The sequence below is a fragment of the Eleginops maclovinus genome, chromosome 7 (genome assembly GCF_036324505.1).
Source record: "Eleginops maclovinus isolate JMC-PN-2008 ecotype Puerto Natales chromosome 7, JC_Emac_rtc_rv5, whole genome shotgun sequence".
NCBI classification, from domain to species: Eukaryota; Metazoa; Chordata; class Actinopteri; order Perciformes; family Eleginopidae; genus Eleginops; species Eleginops maclovinus.
The window spans coordinates 12,891,809-12,911,007 of NC_086355.1; the positions used below are offsets into that span (position 1 = coordinate 12,891,809).

At 39.6% G+C, this 19,199-nt stretch overlaps 2 protein-coding genes across 4 annotated transcripts; one reads left to right on the forward strand and one right to left on the reverse strand.

Moving 5' to 3' along the window:
- The first annotated feature begins 10,530 nt into the window (after nt 1-10,530).
- Nucleotides 10,531-17,082, forward strand: LOC134867527 (polypeptide N-acetylgalactosaminyltransferase 5). 2 transcript variants are annotated; one of them, XM_063888174.1, is made up of 11 exons: nt 10,531-10,657; nt 10,783-12,110; nt 12,199-12,365; nt 12,994-13,113; nt 13,976-14,111; nt 14,224-14,343; nt 14,425-14,542; nt 14,634-14,963; nt 15,249-15,329; nt 15,889-16,041; nt 16,238-17,082. In XM_063888174.1, exons 2-11 carry the CDS (start codon nt 10,975-10,977, stop codon nt 16,373-16,375), a joined length of 2,499 nt encoding a protein of 832 aa, XP_063744244.1. In that variant the 5' UTR covers nt 10,531-10,657; nt 10,783-10,974; the 3' UTR covers nt 16,376-17,082. The 2 variants fall into 2 exon arrangements, with proteins under 2 accessions (XP_063744244.1, XP_063744243.1); XM_063888173.1 differs by having other exon boundaries at nt 10,532-12,110.
- On the reverse strand, nt 17,068-19,055 carry LOC134867529 (moesin-like). 2 transcript variants are annotated; one of them, XM_063888175.1, is made up of 2 exons: nt 18,020-19,055; nt 17,068-17,944 (listed from the first exon to the last, which is right to left on the reverse strand). In XM_063888175.1, the coding sequence occupies exons 1-2, from the start codon at nt 18,510-18,512 to the stop codon at nt 17,532-17,534; spliced, it is 906 nt and encodes a 301-aa protein (XP_063744245.1). In that variant the 5' UTR covers nt 18,513-19,055; the 3' UTR covers nt 17,068-17,531. The 2 variants fall into 2 exon arrangements, with proteins under 2 accessions (XP_063744245.1, XP_063744246.1); XM_063888176.1 differs by having other exon boundaries at nt 17,073-17,920; nt 18,020-19,016.
- Between the last annotated feature and the right edge of the window lie 144 nt (nt 19,056-19,199).

Sequence of the window (19,199 nt, forward strand, 5' to 3'; positions counted from 1 at the left end):
CTTGTATTTTAATTAATAATGTAATACCCTGGTCTCAAAGCCTTGACCCCTGGCATTTTTGCTGCTTTTTTGTAAATACTCTCAAGATCCCAGCAAAGATGCTGGGAGCATTTTTCTACAAACTCATGCAACTGGATTTGATGAATAAAGCTTGAAACTGAGATTGTAGCATTTTTTCTTTTTTTTGCATTTTGTGAAAGAACCAAGAAAGTACAATTTGGCACATTCCATTAATTAGGCAAAGAATAATTAGAAAAATAATACCCTTTATACTCAAGAATTCAAAAATGCATGTAATAGTATAAGACAAGAAACAAAAATCCTACATAAGCAGAGGACACGGTGTGAATTAAAGTTAATGTTAAGGGCTATGAAGACAGAGACATGGCCGTGGGTGCTGTGTTGTGAGGAATAACATGCACAGTGAAGGGTAAATGCACGCTTCTTTGGAGATCCTGGACCGGAAAGAAGCCTGGGGGAGCTCAAGGGCTTGTGGGATACGGGCTGTATTCAACCTTTCTCTGCAGCCACACACACCACAACAACAGGGAATGATGGCACTTTTACAGTATGAGAAGTACTGACTCATTCGTTCACACATAATAAAAATGTTCTCTAAACATGATAAAAGATGACTGATTGACGGTCATGAAGTCATAGGATTGCATCAGAAATTACTTCATATTTTTAGCCATAGCATAACAGATGTGGTATAAGTTAGTATGCAAAAGATAAGAATCAATTACGTAGCTATGATTAACATCTTTTACAAATGTTGTCAACTTGTAATATATTACAAGTGGTTGTTTTGAAAATATTCATCTTTCTGAACCCAGAGTAAGAAGATATCCTATAAGAAAGTAACAAACATTTTTCTTAAGTCGCAAATTAGATTTTTAATAGAAAAAACATTTTAATTAGCCAACATGAGCTCAGCCACAAGTAAATCTAAAGTGATTATTCCTGCCCTTAGAGAAAGGCTGTCTCCATGCGCTCTGTCAAAAGGTCAATTATGGCCCCAAACCGGCATGCAGTGACAGTGACCTGGAAGCGCTACTGATGACCCCACATCCAGGGGCCCAAAAGAGTTGATCATCTAACATGCAGGCTGCCCGGAGCCATGGAAATCTGACATTTGTCCTTATTCAAATGAACACAAACAATATGCATCTCATGCCTCTCCCTAACCTGTGCCAAATCTAAGGCATAGGGACCAGCAGTCTTAACGCATTGTCCTCCAATCCAAGTCTGTGCCCTTCCCTGTGAATACAGCCGCACAGCAATCACACACAGAGCCGGCAGGAAGAGCGGACTGCAAAAAGGCGCAATCTTCACCAGCATCTTCACCAACACTGGTCATTATTGAGCTGCTCTACAGTGCTGGGGTCACTAAAAGGACAGGGGTTATGCAGTTAAGGAAAGGGTAAGAACAAGTGAAGTAATGTGTACGGCAAACAGGAAATGAAAGATTTTACCTTTTTAATGTTAACTTTGGCTCTCATTTAAAGACTTAAAATCTAATTCCTTAAAGAAATATATATAATTTTATAAAAATAGATCAGATTACTGTGTAATGTGACGGAGGGTTGCTTGTTCACAAAAGTATTTGCTGACTCTGCAACTGTCCTCAGCTCTGTGTTGTTCACTTTCCAGCTTACCTCTCTCGTAGTGTCATTGTTAGTGCAGAAGTGTTTAAAAACAGACAAGCTACTCAGCATAAAACAACAGACAATCAACATTAGTCACTAGAGAGTGACCAACATAGGATCTCAAAGGAGAACACGTGTGTGCAAAAATACAGCTAAACGAATAGAAGACAAATATTGAGCCATATCTGCTGAATGATTAAATTAGCTTTTGATTGCCAATTATATTTACTTAAAAAGGTGATAATAAGTCACTGTTCTTTGACTTCTTTTCACTGCCCCATGTGGCCTAAACAACCAGTCACTGGGGGTGAAAGAAAATGTATATAAATGTAAGTTAATACATTGACAATATCTATTTTTAAGAAAAAGTAATTTTCCAAAAACAACTCTGCATTAAAATGTATTTTCACACATATGAGTCTAACAGGAACAATCCTTTGTTTGTTGGGGACTATTTTGGGCAGCAGGACAGTGTATGTGGGGTTAACTCAAAACATCATAATGAATGACCGTGTCACTCAGGGCAACAGTGTGGTTCATTGATGCGTTTGTATTAGTTGTTGGAGAATACTGAGGTCTATGGCACAGAGGATTAAACTGTATCATAATGTGTTGGCAATATAAAAAAATATTTCAAATATCACCACACTTGTCCTTTTAGTTTAGAAAGTACAACAAATATCCATAATGCACAGTCCCTTTATACTAAAGCCAACATGAGCCCGTTTACTACACTTGAGTAAAAAGCTTTGCAAAAACACCTCTATAAGAAGGTTATTGCCGTAACACCGGTGTATACACAGTAAATTCCTCCTGAATAGCACTTGCCTGAAGCAACACCTACCATAGTAAATGCTTATCCATGTGGACTTCCCATCTCATGCTGTTTTGTCTGTGTGTGCAGAAGGTAGCTACCTGGCCTGGAACTGTATGACACAGAGCAAGGGCTCTCATGTCTGCAGGGCGTTCCACAGAGCATGATCATGAAAAGCAGAAACATGAAGAAAACTGCAAAAGGTTGAGCCATGGAAACGTCTTTCTTCTGCACGTCAGTTAATTTCCTCTTTTTCCCTTTGGTTCCACATCACTTTTCTATTATGTTTTGAACACAGTGAAAACATAATACAAATCATGCTGCTGGAAAAAAAATCTAATCATTACGCGCTCAAATGAAAAAATGGATACCAGTGAAAAATGTAAGGGAATTGTTATTTTTCCCATTCTAATTCATATCACAAGGAACCGAAAAGAAAACCCTTGCTGTATATCAGATTGGTTTGGTGCCTTTTGCCCCGAGCCATGCAGCACACACTGATATTAGTTTTAAATACAGATTGCTGGCAATAATGGAACAGAAGAGTCCATGCCTTCCACATAGGCCCGGTCTGGAGTCCCTCACACTGCCGGCTTGCCAGGACAGCTTCAATCAAAAAGCTCAAATAAATGTAGTTCTTTGGGCTCTGTCAACTGTAAACTGTTATTGATCCCAACAAATGAAATTTGTTCACGTTGATCGATCAAACACATTATCTGTGTTTTCCAGTCTATTACCAGCAAGTGGAAACTCAGGAGGCATCAATAAATAGAGTTGGGTCACCCCGGGTAGATTCCTTTCAAGCTGGAAAGGCTGTAAAAACAGGCGACCAAACATAAGTACTTGTACTTAAAGGTAATGGACCTGCATCCTGACTAAACGCTAAGTGCCTGGGGTGTCTAGATGTGGAAAGCGCTTCTCGCGCACCTTCAAGGTCTAGAGACACTTGTGAATGTACTGTATACTTGCCCTCCTCTCTTCTGCCCTTGCTAATTCCCCTCATACACCATCACATGAAAGCCTTCCAGCTGGCACCCAACGCCTGTACTTGGCAGGTCGGGGGGAACATGAGAATTAAACCTATATTACCCTAGCTACCAGTTCTCAAATATCAGTGGAGTCCAGCACTTCACCAGGGACTGGTGAGAGGAAAGCATATCAATGGGACAAAAAGCTCCTTCTGGCACTGCTCACTGCTATCACAGGAGTGAAGTTTTCACAAGGAAGTAGGTACAAATTATACTAAGGAAGGGATCCATCTGGATGACAGTCATGCATTTATGCTTCATCTAATGTGTGTTTCTCTGACTAAATGTATTTGGCAGAATAATAAAAACAAACATATATTGGTGTCATTGTTCTACACTGAATCATGAGTTTTCACTGAGAAAATCAGAGAGCCAGATCAATACTGTTGCCAGTTTCAGGTACAGCAGTACACAGTCTAATGTAAGAAAACATGTAATAAATGCTACCTCCATCAATCGCTCGATCCATCTTATGTCTCAGGGATATTGGGAAATCCCACTCTCACAAGGGCTACCCACTGCACGATGGTGGTGCCCAGCCGACATTCATGAAGGAGTTCAAGAGGGGTGGATTCAATGTTGTGTTCATTTATGATGTAGTAGCTTCAAGAATTGAGATTTACTCAGACTATTAAAAATACCTATGTTGTATCAATAGAGTTGATGCGGTAATAATTGCTATCTAAAAACTGGCAGGTGAGTTTTCAAATGTTAAAACTTTGCTGCATGTCATCTCCCCTCTCTCTCCGCCTTTTCAGTCTTACCCGTCCTAGTAAATCTCATTAAGGAGTCAGTTGCTGCTTCAAAGAATGTATCAGATCAGAAAAATAAATTGTGAAAGATCTTTTTATTTTTGTAGAAAACAACTTAAGTAACTTGCAACCAGCTTTCCAATTTGTTATCCTTGTCTTTTTTTCCCCTGTGGGGAGTTCACAAACCTCAGCTGAACTTTAAACATTTTCTGTCCTTTTGCGTTTCTTCCGACTAACAGGAGAGTGACAGCTTGTCCACAAACCAAGGGCAGCCTTACTCGAAATAGGGATATCCGCCCTCTACAGTGATAGAGCAGCTCTGATAGCTCCTTTATTATGGAAAATTATTTTAAACAGCATAAAACGGCAGAGGCTCATTTTTTCCATGTTTCTGCCACTATCACTCCAGCTATTGATAAGATGTCTAAATTTATTGCAGAATAATTCTGCAGGAAAAGAGATAAAAGGTTGCTGAATAAAATATGAGGCGAAGGCTGTAAATTGCAGCAATGCATATCATTTCATTCAAATGTAGGACGCAATTACCATCTGCTACACTCATCAGTCCCTCCTTTATGACTTAATTATATGTTTAATGCTATCAGATCAAGGAAAGGGCAAAACAGATGAATGAGAGAGAAAGTGAAAAGATTCCGCAACAAGACAAAAGGCAGATGAAAAGTAACATGAAAGGATGGAATTGATTTCATTCACCAGGAAATAGAAAAAGTTAATTTAGATACAATGTTCCCTCATCTTCTGTGCCTTTGTAAGATAATAAGCCCAGCGTGTTGCCAATAGGTCTCATACCAACCAAACAAAAGAAGTCAAGTTCCTCAAAATGGAAAGTCTTCCTGCATTCACGTTGAGATGACGGCAAATTGGTGAAATGTTTAAAGTGTTATATGATCATTGCAGTCATTTCCGAGCATGAGATCAATGTACTGTATGATCTCAGTAAAACTTTCATAAAGTGGTGTATCAATGAAGACGATATATTCAAATTATATATTCCACAGCTGAAACAACTAAACTGGTAATGGTTAGCCAATCGTCAGAAATACACTCGGCAACCATTTTTAGTCATATTTTTTCATGCAAAAAAGCCTCTTTTTTTTTGCTTCTCATATATGGAAATGTCTGGCTTTTCTCTGTTTTACTGTATTTCACATTCAAATTAATATCTCTGGTTGTACTGACATTTAAGAAATATCCCGGACTAGAATGAGCATTTTAAACTATTTTCGGACAGTTTACAGACCAAATTATTACGCATTTAAAATAGAAAATTAGAAGCAGATTCATTTACGCTAAAGAAAAGAGTCTGTTGAAACCCTACATTTATTATATTCTAATTTTATCACATGCATTTGTAACCGCCTGCGCGCATCTTTATTCCATTTTCAGTAGTATTTATTTACAATATCATTATTTATTTTTGCTCTATGAAACTAAATGTATTCTGTTGTAATCCGTTTTGTATGACTCCATAGCTAGGGTCAAATGAAACTTCACAGTACTGAAACTTTTTGTTTGGATGCAAATTGTGTACGGCAGTGTTCACAAAGAAAACTGGGGTTGTCCAAATGGCTGTGGGGTAAAAAGCTAGCCAGTGGGCATCCCAGGTGCCAGCGGGCACTGTCCTCACTGTGTACCTTTGGCCAGAACTCATTACAGGGTGACATTTAGGACTGCTGCTGTCCATGCCAAGTCAGCCCTCTGGATTGAGACAAATTATGTAGTTATTTTTTATGTCAGACATTAAGTCATGTCCAGTGGGAGCCAAATCAGTATCACCTTCATGTCACCTGGGAAAATAATTGATAAATGCTTCTTAAACAGGGGTGTTATTGAACTTATTTGGTGAAATATTTGGTCTTCAAAACAAGATGGAATTGAACAACAGCCAGATATGTAGAGCAAATGCTTTAACTGCTATAGATCAGCTTTTTTTTTGTTAATTCTCACAGCTTTCACTATACACACTTTTATAAAATGACTGAAGCAAACCCATAGTCCTGTCTTACCCTTTGTTTCTCTTGATGGATCCCATAAAAACAGAAGTAGTCATGTCATAAAAGGGATTTTCTACCTGTATGTTGCAGAAGGTACAACGGCTTCCTTTGCTTTTTCTTCCAAGCCTAGAGAAAAAACTAACATAATTAGTAAATTGCGTATGATTTCCAATCACCTCATTACTAGAGTAACTTAAGACCTACCTGACTTTAACCATAAGGACTGCATACTATGATATGAAATGATGCACCTACAGCTATGTCACAAACATGATGATGCTTATAATGATAACAATAGATTTACAAACATTTCAATATCCATTAAATACAAAGAGTATTTCAGTGGCGCATGTCAATACTTTATATGTTGTTGGGGTTTTTTTTCCAATTTGTGGGTGTACTGCAGAAGGAATGAGGCAGCCCGAGTCTTTGTTGCAGATTCCTCCATGATGCCTATGAACCTCGTCGCACCAGTGCAGAACATGAATAGAACTAAAGCTCCATCTTGTGGACAAAGTAAAGAACAACAAAGGGGCCGTCCTATAGCTTCCTAGGTTTTCCATTTTCAGGTTGGCAGCAGACATGTCTGCTTTAAGATAAAATAAGCTTTAGATGATGTCTTAACAGGCAAAAACAAGGCCCTAATTAAGGCTGTAAGTATGAGTGCGCGTATTTTTATACAGTATCTGTTCTAGTAAAGAGTAGAATCTGCAGTGAAGCGGTCAATAACATGATATGATTTAATATTGCCATGATTACATTAAACATAAAACCCAAGAAGCTAAACAGAACAATTAAACACGGATGAAACAGTCACTAAGTGAGCACTCTGCCTAGCTTGCAGGTATCTCACAAAGCATGAAATGAATCAAAGTTGTTTATCTGCTTCATATTAGCAGGCAAATTCTAGATAATTGCTCATTTGATGTATTCCAAACAGGCATTCATATGGTGCATATGCTATAGATACTTTCCACACAAACTTCAACAAGAAACAAACAGAAAAAATGGGATGCAATTGATTAAAAGTTAATTGTGCAAAGGTCTCCCTGATGGAAACCATCTGTCAAAACAAGCTGTACATTCACTTATTCTAATCATAATTAATTAAATGGCTAACAAATTAAATACATCATAGTTAGTGCAGAGGGGAAACTACCGCAGGAACTGTTATGAAACAAATTATCTTTAACAATGGAAGAAAATTACATCACATAACTAAATATTATACTCGTTTCCGCAAGCCATATTTCTTAATGAATTCTCTAATTAATTTAATTCACACAATGTGCATAATTTGGAGCTGCAAATGTCAGTGGGTCAGACTTAACCATATTGTTGCTGGCTGTCTTTTTCAACGAGTGCCATATTAGCACAACATGACCTCTATGTAAATTGCACAGAACAACTGTTGTAATTTTAATTCCAGAGCCTAATTAACATGTTCTGAAGATATCATACAAGTACATTTACCTCATTGTACACATGCCGGTGTCAATGTAAGATTTCCATTTTCCTTAATTTTTTGTAATCCCTTTGATGGGAAACATCATGACGGCTTATGTTACAGATGTCAATTATGACAAAAAGGCTATTGTTTTTTCATGCTTCTTGTAAAAAGTGCTGAACTTTCTATTCAGGGTGACTCATCCCTCTCAAAACTCAAGACTGCTGGAGCTGGGAGCATTTACAAACACTGTGACTGAGCTCATTCAAAAGCACTTTGTACATATAAATTACAGGAGTGTATCTAACAGAGGTGGGAATATGAGCTTCTTCTCTTACTCTCTTCCAAATGACTCACGCTATCATACTGAGGTCAACTAGAACAGATACATTTAGTAAGATTGATAATCTCAAAATTAGTCACAGAGTGACAAGTGATAAGTGAAGAACCTGTACTATTTACAAGTCTGTTTTTTTTTATTAAACTGATTGTTTTTGTGAATTATTTTTACAATTTCCCAGAGACCAAGGTAATGTTTTTAAATTGCTTGCTTTGTCCCACCAACAAATCAAAATCAAAAGATGTTAACTCATAGAAAAGCAGCAAATCCTCAGAAGCTTTGCTTTAAATAAATAATTAATTATGTAAAGGATTGCAGATGTATCACTTAATCAATGGTTTTGGTTCTGCAGTAGATTATGAGTAAGAGCAGCAAAGACACGTGTGTGTTTTCACAGTTTCACTTCAGGTAATGCTCAGGTAATGGATTGCTGTGTAATTAAAACACTGGTATTCGACTTTGCCTGGTCTGTGACCTCTGCCTCACTGGTGTTTTTCCTAACAATGTGCCTATTCAGTTTAGAGAAAATACAATCAAATTTACCAAATGATGCCATCATGAGTGCGAATGCAGAAATGGATGAATAAATGAATAAATTGCCCAGTGGATGGAACATATAACCCAGCACATGCATTGCAGGGCTCGGGGGCTGTCCTGAGGCCAATCATTTAGCTAACACACTAATGAAAGCGTGTGTAGTGTGGCTAAGGGCAGCCACCATGGGAGGTTCCACTCCCCACCCTCCTCATGTTGGGGAGCATTAATAGGCTGGATGGAGCCAATGGGACTCCCAGGAGAGGCCTGCTGATGAAGAGGAAAACCTGTCGTTGCCTACACTAATCAGTGCCTAATGGCTGCTGTAACACAGGTTTTACTAATGTGCATGTGTGTGGGAAATAAGGATGTCTTAGGATATTGGTAATCCAACTAAAATGTTCATTGGGGGAGGTGTGGTGTTTCTTACTGGGTATTGTGCATATTTTGTTACCTACCAAAGATGTTTGGTATAACAGCAATTTACATTACAAGTGATGGGTTATTGTGCTTTTCAGAGTATTGTTGGGTTCATCATTTCCAGAAGATTTGAATATTGAATGTAGTATCATTAGGAGGTCTGAATATAATAGTCTGGAACCTGTTGTCACTATAAAACTGATTTAAACTTTAAAAACAATGTAGCTTTATTGTGGCAATTATGTGTCTTTTAAAGTTTTAACATGATTTAAAATGAGAAGTAAAACTCACCTGCACCGATTAGTAGACTATGATTTGCTTTTCGAGGTCTCAAACATAGCCTACAATCCAGATTAATCACAACGGTAAATCAAGTTTTTCCTGATTCTAAGGAGTGTTGGCACGGATGTGTGTTGGTCGTGCAGGTCGAGCCTGTTTGCGAAACTGAGATCGACGAATAACGTCAATTAGGCAAGATGACGTCAGCGCCTTTCTGGGAAGAAAGTAGGGTTACACTTAACACATTATACAATACATTTTATACTCAACGCCTACCAGTCACTGTCAACCTGCACATTCTGCTTTAAACGTAGTTTGCAGGTTGACGCCGACACCAGAGGCTACATTTATTGCCAACGTAAACGTGATGCTGTTAATCTGTCCGGTGCAGACGTAGCTTCCGGTTAAGACCTTCAAACTAAAGTTCTCATTAAATAAACGTTTTGCAATTATTGAGATTGCCACTGTTCTTTAGAACACCTCAGTTAAATAAACATGACACAGATCTCATTAGCAGCTTAATTTAGTTGCCAACCGTGGGAAATGTCTCAAAACGTTCCATTATTTTGACCAGCTGGGATTCATCATCCATGTTGATAAAATTATTCATCCTGTTTGTACTGCACTTAAAAACATCACAGTCACTCTTCACAGAAAGCCCACCGATTCACTTGATTTCAACATTTCTACAGTGCAGGTTATTAAGCACGTTATGTTATGATGGAGACAACATGGATATACTGTAGGTCTTGAGATGGTCAGATAGAATTAAGGAAAGTGTGATTAATTAATTCCCACTGGCAGACTCAAAATCTTTCATGTTTTTTGGGAAAAAAAGTGGATGTATGGTGGCCTTAAGAGCTCAACACACAAGCAAGTTAAGAAACATCTCCAACAATTCAAAAACAATGGACAGTAATTAGAATTGAGTCAGGAAATACTCAACAGCTTACATTTTTTAGAATTGAGTCAGGAAATACTTACTCAACAGCCTACAGGTTGCCCAATTTACCCAAGTTGTTAACCATAGCTAAATTATTTATTTATCTTACATCACCTTTTTTTGTCCCGCTGGTCGGTCGTCGTCTATGCTTGTTGTTAAACATTTTTGGATTAATTTTTTCATAATAGACTTCCAACAATTGCAAATTGCTTTACTTTGAAGGCTAGACACCGCACTTCCTGTACCGTTGCAGCTTTCGCCAGCCGGCTTGTTGTTGGCTCCGTGTCGGCGGAGACTTTTCCTGCCAATCTGTCCAATCAGAGTTTACTGACAGAGTGGAAGTTGGTCTCCACGTCGTCCTCTTTCAAAACTGTGTCAGTCAAAGTTTTTGCGTGGAGATTCAGCAAAGCAGCCGACAACTTAAGTGAAGTTTTCTGTGAGTTATGTCGAAGCGATACAAACAAAAGTAATGTCCTCCTGCGGTTGAAGGTGACCGGAGCGTTACGGTATGGCAAATTAACATTTATACTTTGTATGTTTGTTCTGGGCTATGGGTGTCAGAAACTTCAGTATTCCTGGATGACAACACCGACTACCTCTGCTGCTCACTGTCACATTTCTAGCATGCCACGCAGGCAGCTAACTTCTCCAAAGAAAGAAAAACCTCGCCTACAACTGAAAAGTGGCCTTAACAGTATGATACTTTGACATTTTCCACATTTCACCTGGATTTCCCCTTTTTGAACAGCCAAAATGATGAAGATTAGGAGGTATTTAAGGGGAAGTGGGAGGGCACTTGCATTTGTGTTCATTGCCTCTATTATTTGGCTAATGCTTGACATGGCTGTACTTCGCTTGTCAATGAACGATGTGAACAGTCAGCTGCTGAAGGAGCGAGTGATTAGGGAAAGGGAGGATTTAAAACAGTCCAGTGTGACACAGGTGGTGAGAAGGGGTTTCAAACACCCAGTTCAGAGGGTGGACTTTGCTGTTACACATGTTGGGAAAGGACCACTCAATCCAAGCCTCAAACTAGCCGAAGTGTACAGACACTTCAGACAGGGAGGCAAGAAACAAGATTCCATTTTGGAGGTTAAACAAAATATAAACTCTCTACCTCACCGAGTTAATAATGTGGCCAAACCTGACCAGCACAAAGATGTTGCTTCTGAACACAAAAAAGGAGGGGCCGTACAAAATGTCACACCAAAGCAGGAAGTTCCTGCAAATAAAAAAGCAGTGCAATTGGATTTGAATGGGCCGAAAGTAGAGAAAGGTAGAGAAACAGTTGTCTCTACTCAATTGTCATTACCTGTAGTAGTGCCTAAAATAACCCAAGGGCCGCCAGGTGTTAAGGAAATCGAACATGGACCACTACCAACCGCAAAGAAGGGACCCATCAAAGCAGAGGGTGTTATACAAAAAGCTTTGGACAAAATTGAAACTAAGACAAATGAAAAAGTCAAGGATAAATCTGAGACTAAAACTGAAGTGAAAGTGACTGAGCTTAAGACCAAAGAGGGCCACCCTGTTGAAACGACATCCAAACCAGTCAACAAGGATGTAAAAGGAAAGGAGGGGAAACAGATCAGGATGATCGCCAAGACTGACCTGAGGGTAGCAAAACCTACAATCAAGCTCCTAGCAGGAGACGACTCTAAGGATAACTCCACTGCTGTCAGAAAACCAGGTGTCCACAAAGTGCTTTCTCTGGACATGACTAACGCTCCCAGAGATGCCAAAGCAATGGGCCAGTATGGTCTGGCAGCACTCGCCTCCAGTGACGAAGATAAAGAGGTGAGGAAAAGATGGAACGAAGGACATTTTAACGTCTTCCTGAGCGACAAGATCCCAGTGGACCGAGCCATTCCCGACACCAGGCCTGAGATGTGAGTCTTCTTCTTCTCAATGTGCGCTGACCACCAAGCTGTTGTTTTTGGTTACATTTTTTGTGTGTGTGTGTGTGTGTGTTTCCAGGTGTGAACAGAATCTGGTCCATGATGACTTGCCTTCCACCAGTGTGATCTTCTGTTTTGTGGATGAGGTGTGGTCCACACTCCTCCGCTCTGTTCACAGTGTGTTAAACAGATCTCCACCACACCTCCTCAAAGAGATCATTCTGGTGGATGACTTCAGCACCAAAGGTAGCAGTGTTTTTAATGCTTCACGGGGAGGGCATGTTTGCTTTTACTATTAGAGGACACGATAGCTTGTTTATAGCCTAAACTGTGTAGTATTAATGACTTAAAATTGGTCAAATAATTATAGTCTTCTGACTTTATTGACATTTCTTGCAGCTGCTCAAAATGCTCATTAAAAAGTAGCTGTAAACACTGTTAAGTTGGTCCCCTGTGACACTACTATCACTTGTTCTTAATATCAATTTAATAAAGGTTAAGTCTTTTATAAACACTGCAAACCGCAAAGTCATTCCCAACATTATTGTATAATTAATGCTTCAATACAAGTCCACCAAAATGAAAACACATAGCACAACTCTGGTGTTCTGGAGAATAGTGTTTTGATTTGTTTAAATGTATTACTCAACACATATTTGAGAAATATCCATATGTGTGTGTGGTTATTAAAGATAAAATAGTCAATTAAAATGTCAATGTGAAGTATATCAGAGTAAAGATACCCACAGCTATTTAGAGAGAATCACCAACTAAGCAGTTTTACGAAGAATTTACTATGTTTAAATGTAATTTTTCAAGCTATAGGAATGTTTTCCTGCTGTTATTGTTCATATGTTATGTTTTCTTCCGGCAGACTATCTGAAGGAGCAGCTGGACAAGTACATGGCTCAGTTTCCCAAAGTGCGAATTCTTCGTCTGAAGGAGCGTCAGGGTCTGATCCGGGCCAGGATCGCAGGAGCTGCTATAGCCAAAGGTAACCACTGCTTAGAACAGTCTGTGTCATAACTGTGATTCATATTACTATATACAGTATGTGCATGTAGCAGGGGATATGTCCCTGATAAAAGAAAGATAAGGACAGTAACAGAACTCACATGAATATGTCCAATCACTTGGTCAGACTTTGTAAATGTTAAACAGAAAAACCAGTGTGTCCTTATGTGTGTATTTTCAGCTCTGGTAATAATCAGATAAGAAGAAGCTTGTCAACAAAGGGCAAGTCTGAAATTGTAAATGTGATTTTAACTCTTAAATCATTTGAACTATGTGCTATGGTTTATGATAGTTCTGTGGGCTTTAAATGAACTGTAAATCAGCAACATGAACATCCGTTTGCTGTAAAGTTAGAGCATGTTCTCAGGCAGTAAGGAAATGCACATTAACAGTGTTACCTTCCCTTTTTAGTTTGAATAACATTGATTGGATGTTGATATATTTCTGAAATCTGAGCTTGACACAGGCACATTCCTTTTAAATACAGACAAGGATTCAGAAAGTCTGTGATCCAGTCTTTAAAAACTTGTAAGCCTCTTAGTGCAAGCATTTACTAGAGAAGATGCATTAATACTAAGTGTGTAAGTTCATTCATGGATAGTCTTGTAACAAATACTGAACAAAAATATTAAAGCAATACCATAAGTCACACTGAAATGCACTTCACATTTCTTTAAAGTAGGAACCCATGTTTGCCACATGCTAGTATGTTATGCATGTTATTTACATACCTACTGCCTTAAAATGAACCTTTTGATACGAGTCATAAAGGCTGCACTGTCGGTTATGTGGTTATTTGTTTAACTACACCAGGATGTTTGCTTTCTAACCCCTAACTATAGGCGAGGTCCTTACCTTCCTTGACTCCCACATTGAGTGTAATGTTGGCTGGCTGGAGCCGCTGCTGGAGAGAATCTATCAGGACCGTAAGAAGGTGCCATGTCCGGTTATTGAAGTCGTCAGTGATAAGGACATGAGGTGACTCAACACTGCTATAAACTTTTAAGCCATAAGATAATGTGATCTCGTTTTCTTCTAAAGGATGTGTTATTTTGACATTGGAGCTTCTGTTCTGGCTCTCTCTCCTCAGTTATATGCTGGTTGACAACTTCCAAAGAGGTATTTTTAAATGGCCTTTGGTGTTTGGCTGGAGCGCGTTACCAGAGGAGTACATTAAGAAGCATAACATGAGCATCTCCGATCCCATCAGGTACCCAAAACAGTCCATTTTAATATTCACATTATACTATTAGTTGAACTTGATTATGATGTATTTATTTGTATCTTACAGATGTCCCGTTATGGCTGGAGGCCTTTTCTCCATAGACAAGAAATACTTCTATGAGCTTGGTGCCTATGACCCTGGCCTGGATGTGTGGGGTGGGGAGAACATGGAGATTTCATTTAAGGTACATCATTCTTTAAATTTCATACATAAATATTGGCCACAGGCGTGTGGAAGCTTCACTCTCATGCTCCTTTATTCTAACATTCGAACAGATCTGGATGTGTGGAGGGGAAATTGAGATTATCCCCTGCTCTCGAGTGGGACACATCTTTCGAGGTCAGAATCCTTACAAGTTCCCCAAAGACCGGCAGAAGACAGTAGAGCGTAACCTGGCGAGGGTGGCAGAGGTCTGGCTGGATGAGTACAAGGATCTGTTCTACGGCCACGGCTACCACCACCTGCTGGATAGAAAGAGCATCGACATCGGTGATCTCTCCGAGCAGATCGAGCTGAGGAAGAAGCTCCAATGCAAGAGCTTCAAGTGGTATCTGGACAACGTGTATCCAGATATGAATGCACCTTTAGCCAAAGCTGAGGGCCTGGTATGTAGATGAATACACTTTGTTTACATTCCCTTAAAGGTTTCTTCTAAATGAAGGCTTGTTATGCTTTTCCTCCATAAGCTATTGTTAGCTCTGGACCCAGACAGAGACTATGATTGTTCTCCTTGGAACAAATAATAGCTTTCTGTCAGGATTCATTGAAAGAAACCAGAACAGAAACAAGGCCCATTGTCATACCCAATCCAAATGAGTGAAGAAATGTTTGCAGTGCTGCTGTTTCACTTCTGTAATGTTTTTTTATTTTAATCTAATATCTCCTCGTAGGTCTTTAATCATGGCTTAAGAAAATGCCTCACTTTGGAGGAAGGCTCTCTGTCCTTTGGTAAATGTGATCTCAGCAAGCAGGTGGGTGTATTTCTTTAAATCATTTTTAAAATGTTGATGTCACCTTGATTTTACCAGGAATACTCCCCTTGAGACCCAGACTTTCTTAAGGATCAGACTTAAAACAAATGGCACCTTACCTCCAACTATGAACTAGCAGTGTGCATTCATTTGGCAAATAATGCTTGAATGCTTTAAAAATATTGCAAAATAGGTTAAAAGCACACAAGATATTGCAGGTTTGAATGTTTATTTTACAAATGATTTTACTGCAGAAAGGGATATCGTGTTTCAGAGGAAAGTATGCAGTGATTATGCAATTTTGGCATCTTGCCTGTGGTAATTATGGGGGGCGTAAAACAAAATATCCAGGAATAAACCTGGATCAGGACAATCAGAGTCCAAGACAGGACCCAAGCCACGATAAACAAGGGTGGAGTCCCAAGCCAGACCAGGCCTCTCTATACGTGGTCTTTTTGGGTTCACAGCAGAACGCTGAGCTACCCTTCAAAACTCTTCCATTTTTCATGAAGCCTAATTACATCCTTGTCACTCCTCTGTCTTTCTCTCTGGTATTTAGAATCAGCACTTTAATTACACCTGGATGAGGCACATACGGCAGCAAGATCTATGTCTCACTCCCCAAGGCAAGGGCAGCGCATTCGTTTTACAATTATGTGACAACGCCAAGCCTGAGCATCGCTGGTTCCACAAATCATCCAACTCCGCTCTGGTAGGTCGACTCTGTGTGTGCCGTTTGAGTGCCATCTTTTGTTTTTCTTTGTCTTTCTTTCCGTTATTTCAAACAACAGGACTGGCCTGCTTAGTGAAGTGGGTTTCAGATTAACATAAGGGAAATCAAATCAAAGAGTGTTTAGAGGCTTACGCTTTGCTCATTAATCATGTTTCCTGTTTTTGTCTTTGTCAAGGCGGAGCACCTCATAGCAGAGTTTGTGTCCAAACACATGTGTCTGGAGGCGGGGCCTCAGGGTGACACTCTTCGACTAAATCCATGTGAAACCGGAAATGCCCTCCAGAAGTGGCAGTTCACACATTACCACGCTTAGTGATGACACAAAATGTGTCACACATGCACTAAAGAGACCTTCAGTGGCCTACACATCACTACAGTCTGCATCCCAGACTCAACACACGACTGTCAAGAAGAGGGAAGCGGTGGCAGTAACCTGCTGTAAAGCAGCGTTTGGGGATGTACAACGTTTCTAATTTCCTTTCATCAAGTCATCGTGGTTTGGCTTTGAGTTTAAAACATGTGTGCCACAGGAAAGACAGCATCTCCTCTCTGTTTTCAGAACTATTTGGACCGGGGATTGTCAAAGGGATTCTGGTGAATGTCTGTGGAATAACACTTTATATTAAGCACAACATATCTCACTACCAAAGATAAACCGTGCCTTTCAGATGTAAAAAGTGATTTTCATGTTTTCTTCATTTTGTTCTAGGATTTATTGCATGTAATATAGAATGTATTGAACATATCACATGTCTTCAGTGAGACGTCGTCTTTTCTTCATGTCATGTACTTTTCTGAGGCACATGGGGGGGGGGTTTAAATACTGCATTATTTTGTTGTAGGTTTCTTTCTGAAAACTGTCCATTTGTATGAATGTGTTCTTGTCACTAGAGGGAAGTGTTGGTTAAAAACTCACAACAAACCTGTGATGTGATATCATGATTTTGCGGCCTCTTATCAAAACCCTAAAACCACATACTGATGGAAATGCATAAAAATAAAAGACATGTTTTGATTTAATGAGCTATACCTCTTTATTATTCATTTTTAATCCAGAAACCATTACTAAGACATGAAATATGCATGATGGTTCTATTAATCACTTCTAAATTCTTAACCTTAATGCTAGAGGTTAAGATGCTGAAGTTTTAATACCAAACAACATCTTAGTTATTATAGCTAGGATTATAAAGCCCTGAGCGTCTTATTTAGTGTAATCCAGTGCCCAAATACCTGCCTTACACAACAAGATGTTTTCAACATAAAAACCACATAATGAAAAACAACATACAAGATGTTTTTTAGGCATTGCTCTCAAATCAGATACTGCACAGTAAAAATAGTGCTCTTCATTTGGAAGTCTTGTGTGACCCTAGAGTTACATCAGAGATTTGTTATGCTTAAAGTACATTTTTCCAACAAATAAATATGTAAACTGTGTATCACAAGATGTTCAATCAGTGATCTTCTTACAAATTCATCATCATATACTCAAACTCCTCTATCTTCTGGCGGGTGTTGCCTTTGCGGATCTTGCGGTAGGACACGGTACCATATTTGGAGGCAGAGAGGTGATTGGAGGACTTCTGGTCTTCATCGCCGCTGCAGGATTTCTTCGGCAGAGGCAGAGTGGAGTATCCTGGACTTATCTTTTGATGAAGCCCCCCAGAGATGTGGAAGTTGCGCTCTTGCTCTGGCTCCACCTGAAGCAGCCTGTCACCTGATACCTGGAGATCGGCATTAGACATCTGCTGTGGGACGTCTGCCTCCCCATTCAGCCTCTCGTAACGCTGCTCATTAGTGACAGCAGAGGGCTCAGGGTTTGGTGTCACTTCTTCTTTCTCAACTGGTAGATTCACTGAAAAGAAAAGAGAGGGGAAAACTGTTGCATCTGTAAACAAAAGCCTCCCTCTAAAGCAATCTATTGCACTACACAATAAACATAAGTTACTCTTACCTTTTTCTGCTGATGTATTTTTCTCTGTTTGCATCGCTGCAATAGTGCACTTAGAAGATTCTCCACAGGCGTTCTCTGAAGTGAGATCAGGCTGTGTTTCTGGATCTTCAGGATCTGACTGATCCATAAGTTGAGTTTTTAGTGTTTGGAGATCTTGGCGTTCCTTTTTCAACTCTGAACTTTCTTTGTCAGCAATGTGTTCTTCCCCTGGCTCTTCCTCAACATCTGCCACACTGTTGACAAGAGGCTTGCACTGGTTGGCACCAACACCACAAGTTTTAATGTCCTGATGAACTTGGTCCTCGTCACTGTAGAAAACAGAGTCATCTCCCTCCTCCATTGACCACATGTCTTTTTCTTCGGGTTCCTCCAGGGTCTGCAGGGCTTCATGAGTGATCCCACCGATGATCTCTAGTACCTGGGATGCAAGTGCCTCTTCTTCTACTGCGAGCCTGGGAGGCTTTGGAGGAATTGTGCTAGTCTCTATATCCATTGTTATGTTTTGCTTTATGCCTATGATATTGTAGATGGTCGAGCTTCAATGCTCTCGGTTGTTCCTTTGAAGACTATTTGCTGAGGCAATTTCAAGCAACCACCAGTCTTCTCATCGTCACATCGTTTGCTCAAGCAATCCTAGTATTTTACCAAAATACTTCCTTTCCTACATTCTCAGAGTGAAAACAGAATCCATGCTGCGTCTCAGTCTTCAGTGCAAGGTCCAGCATATGTGTGCTCTGTAGTGCCAGTACCATGTAATTCTGTGTGGGTGTCGCAACACTGAAGAACGAGGGTTTTGTTGTGGCCCAAACAAAGAATCTTTGTGTATTTGGCATCTGCATGAAGCGATTGTACTTATTCTTTGATAATCCCTGCTGGGGTGACCTCTTTCATTCTGTAACCTTTCAGTCTGGATTAACATTCTCCTATAGTTTTTCTTTACAGTGGTACTCCACCTGAACCAACAGTGTTTTTACACACGTGCTGCTGATAAACCCTGCTCATGCCTTCATTTATAAATACCTTACATATGCACTAAACAGCTGAAATAACATGTTGAATACTACATAGAGGCAACCAAAAAGCAAAGATCAGAGGTATTGGGATGAAATAAAGAATACAAGTCTGTGGATTTTCCTATATTATCCCCCAGATTTGTCCTGTGACCGTTTTGAGGGGTCCA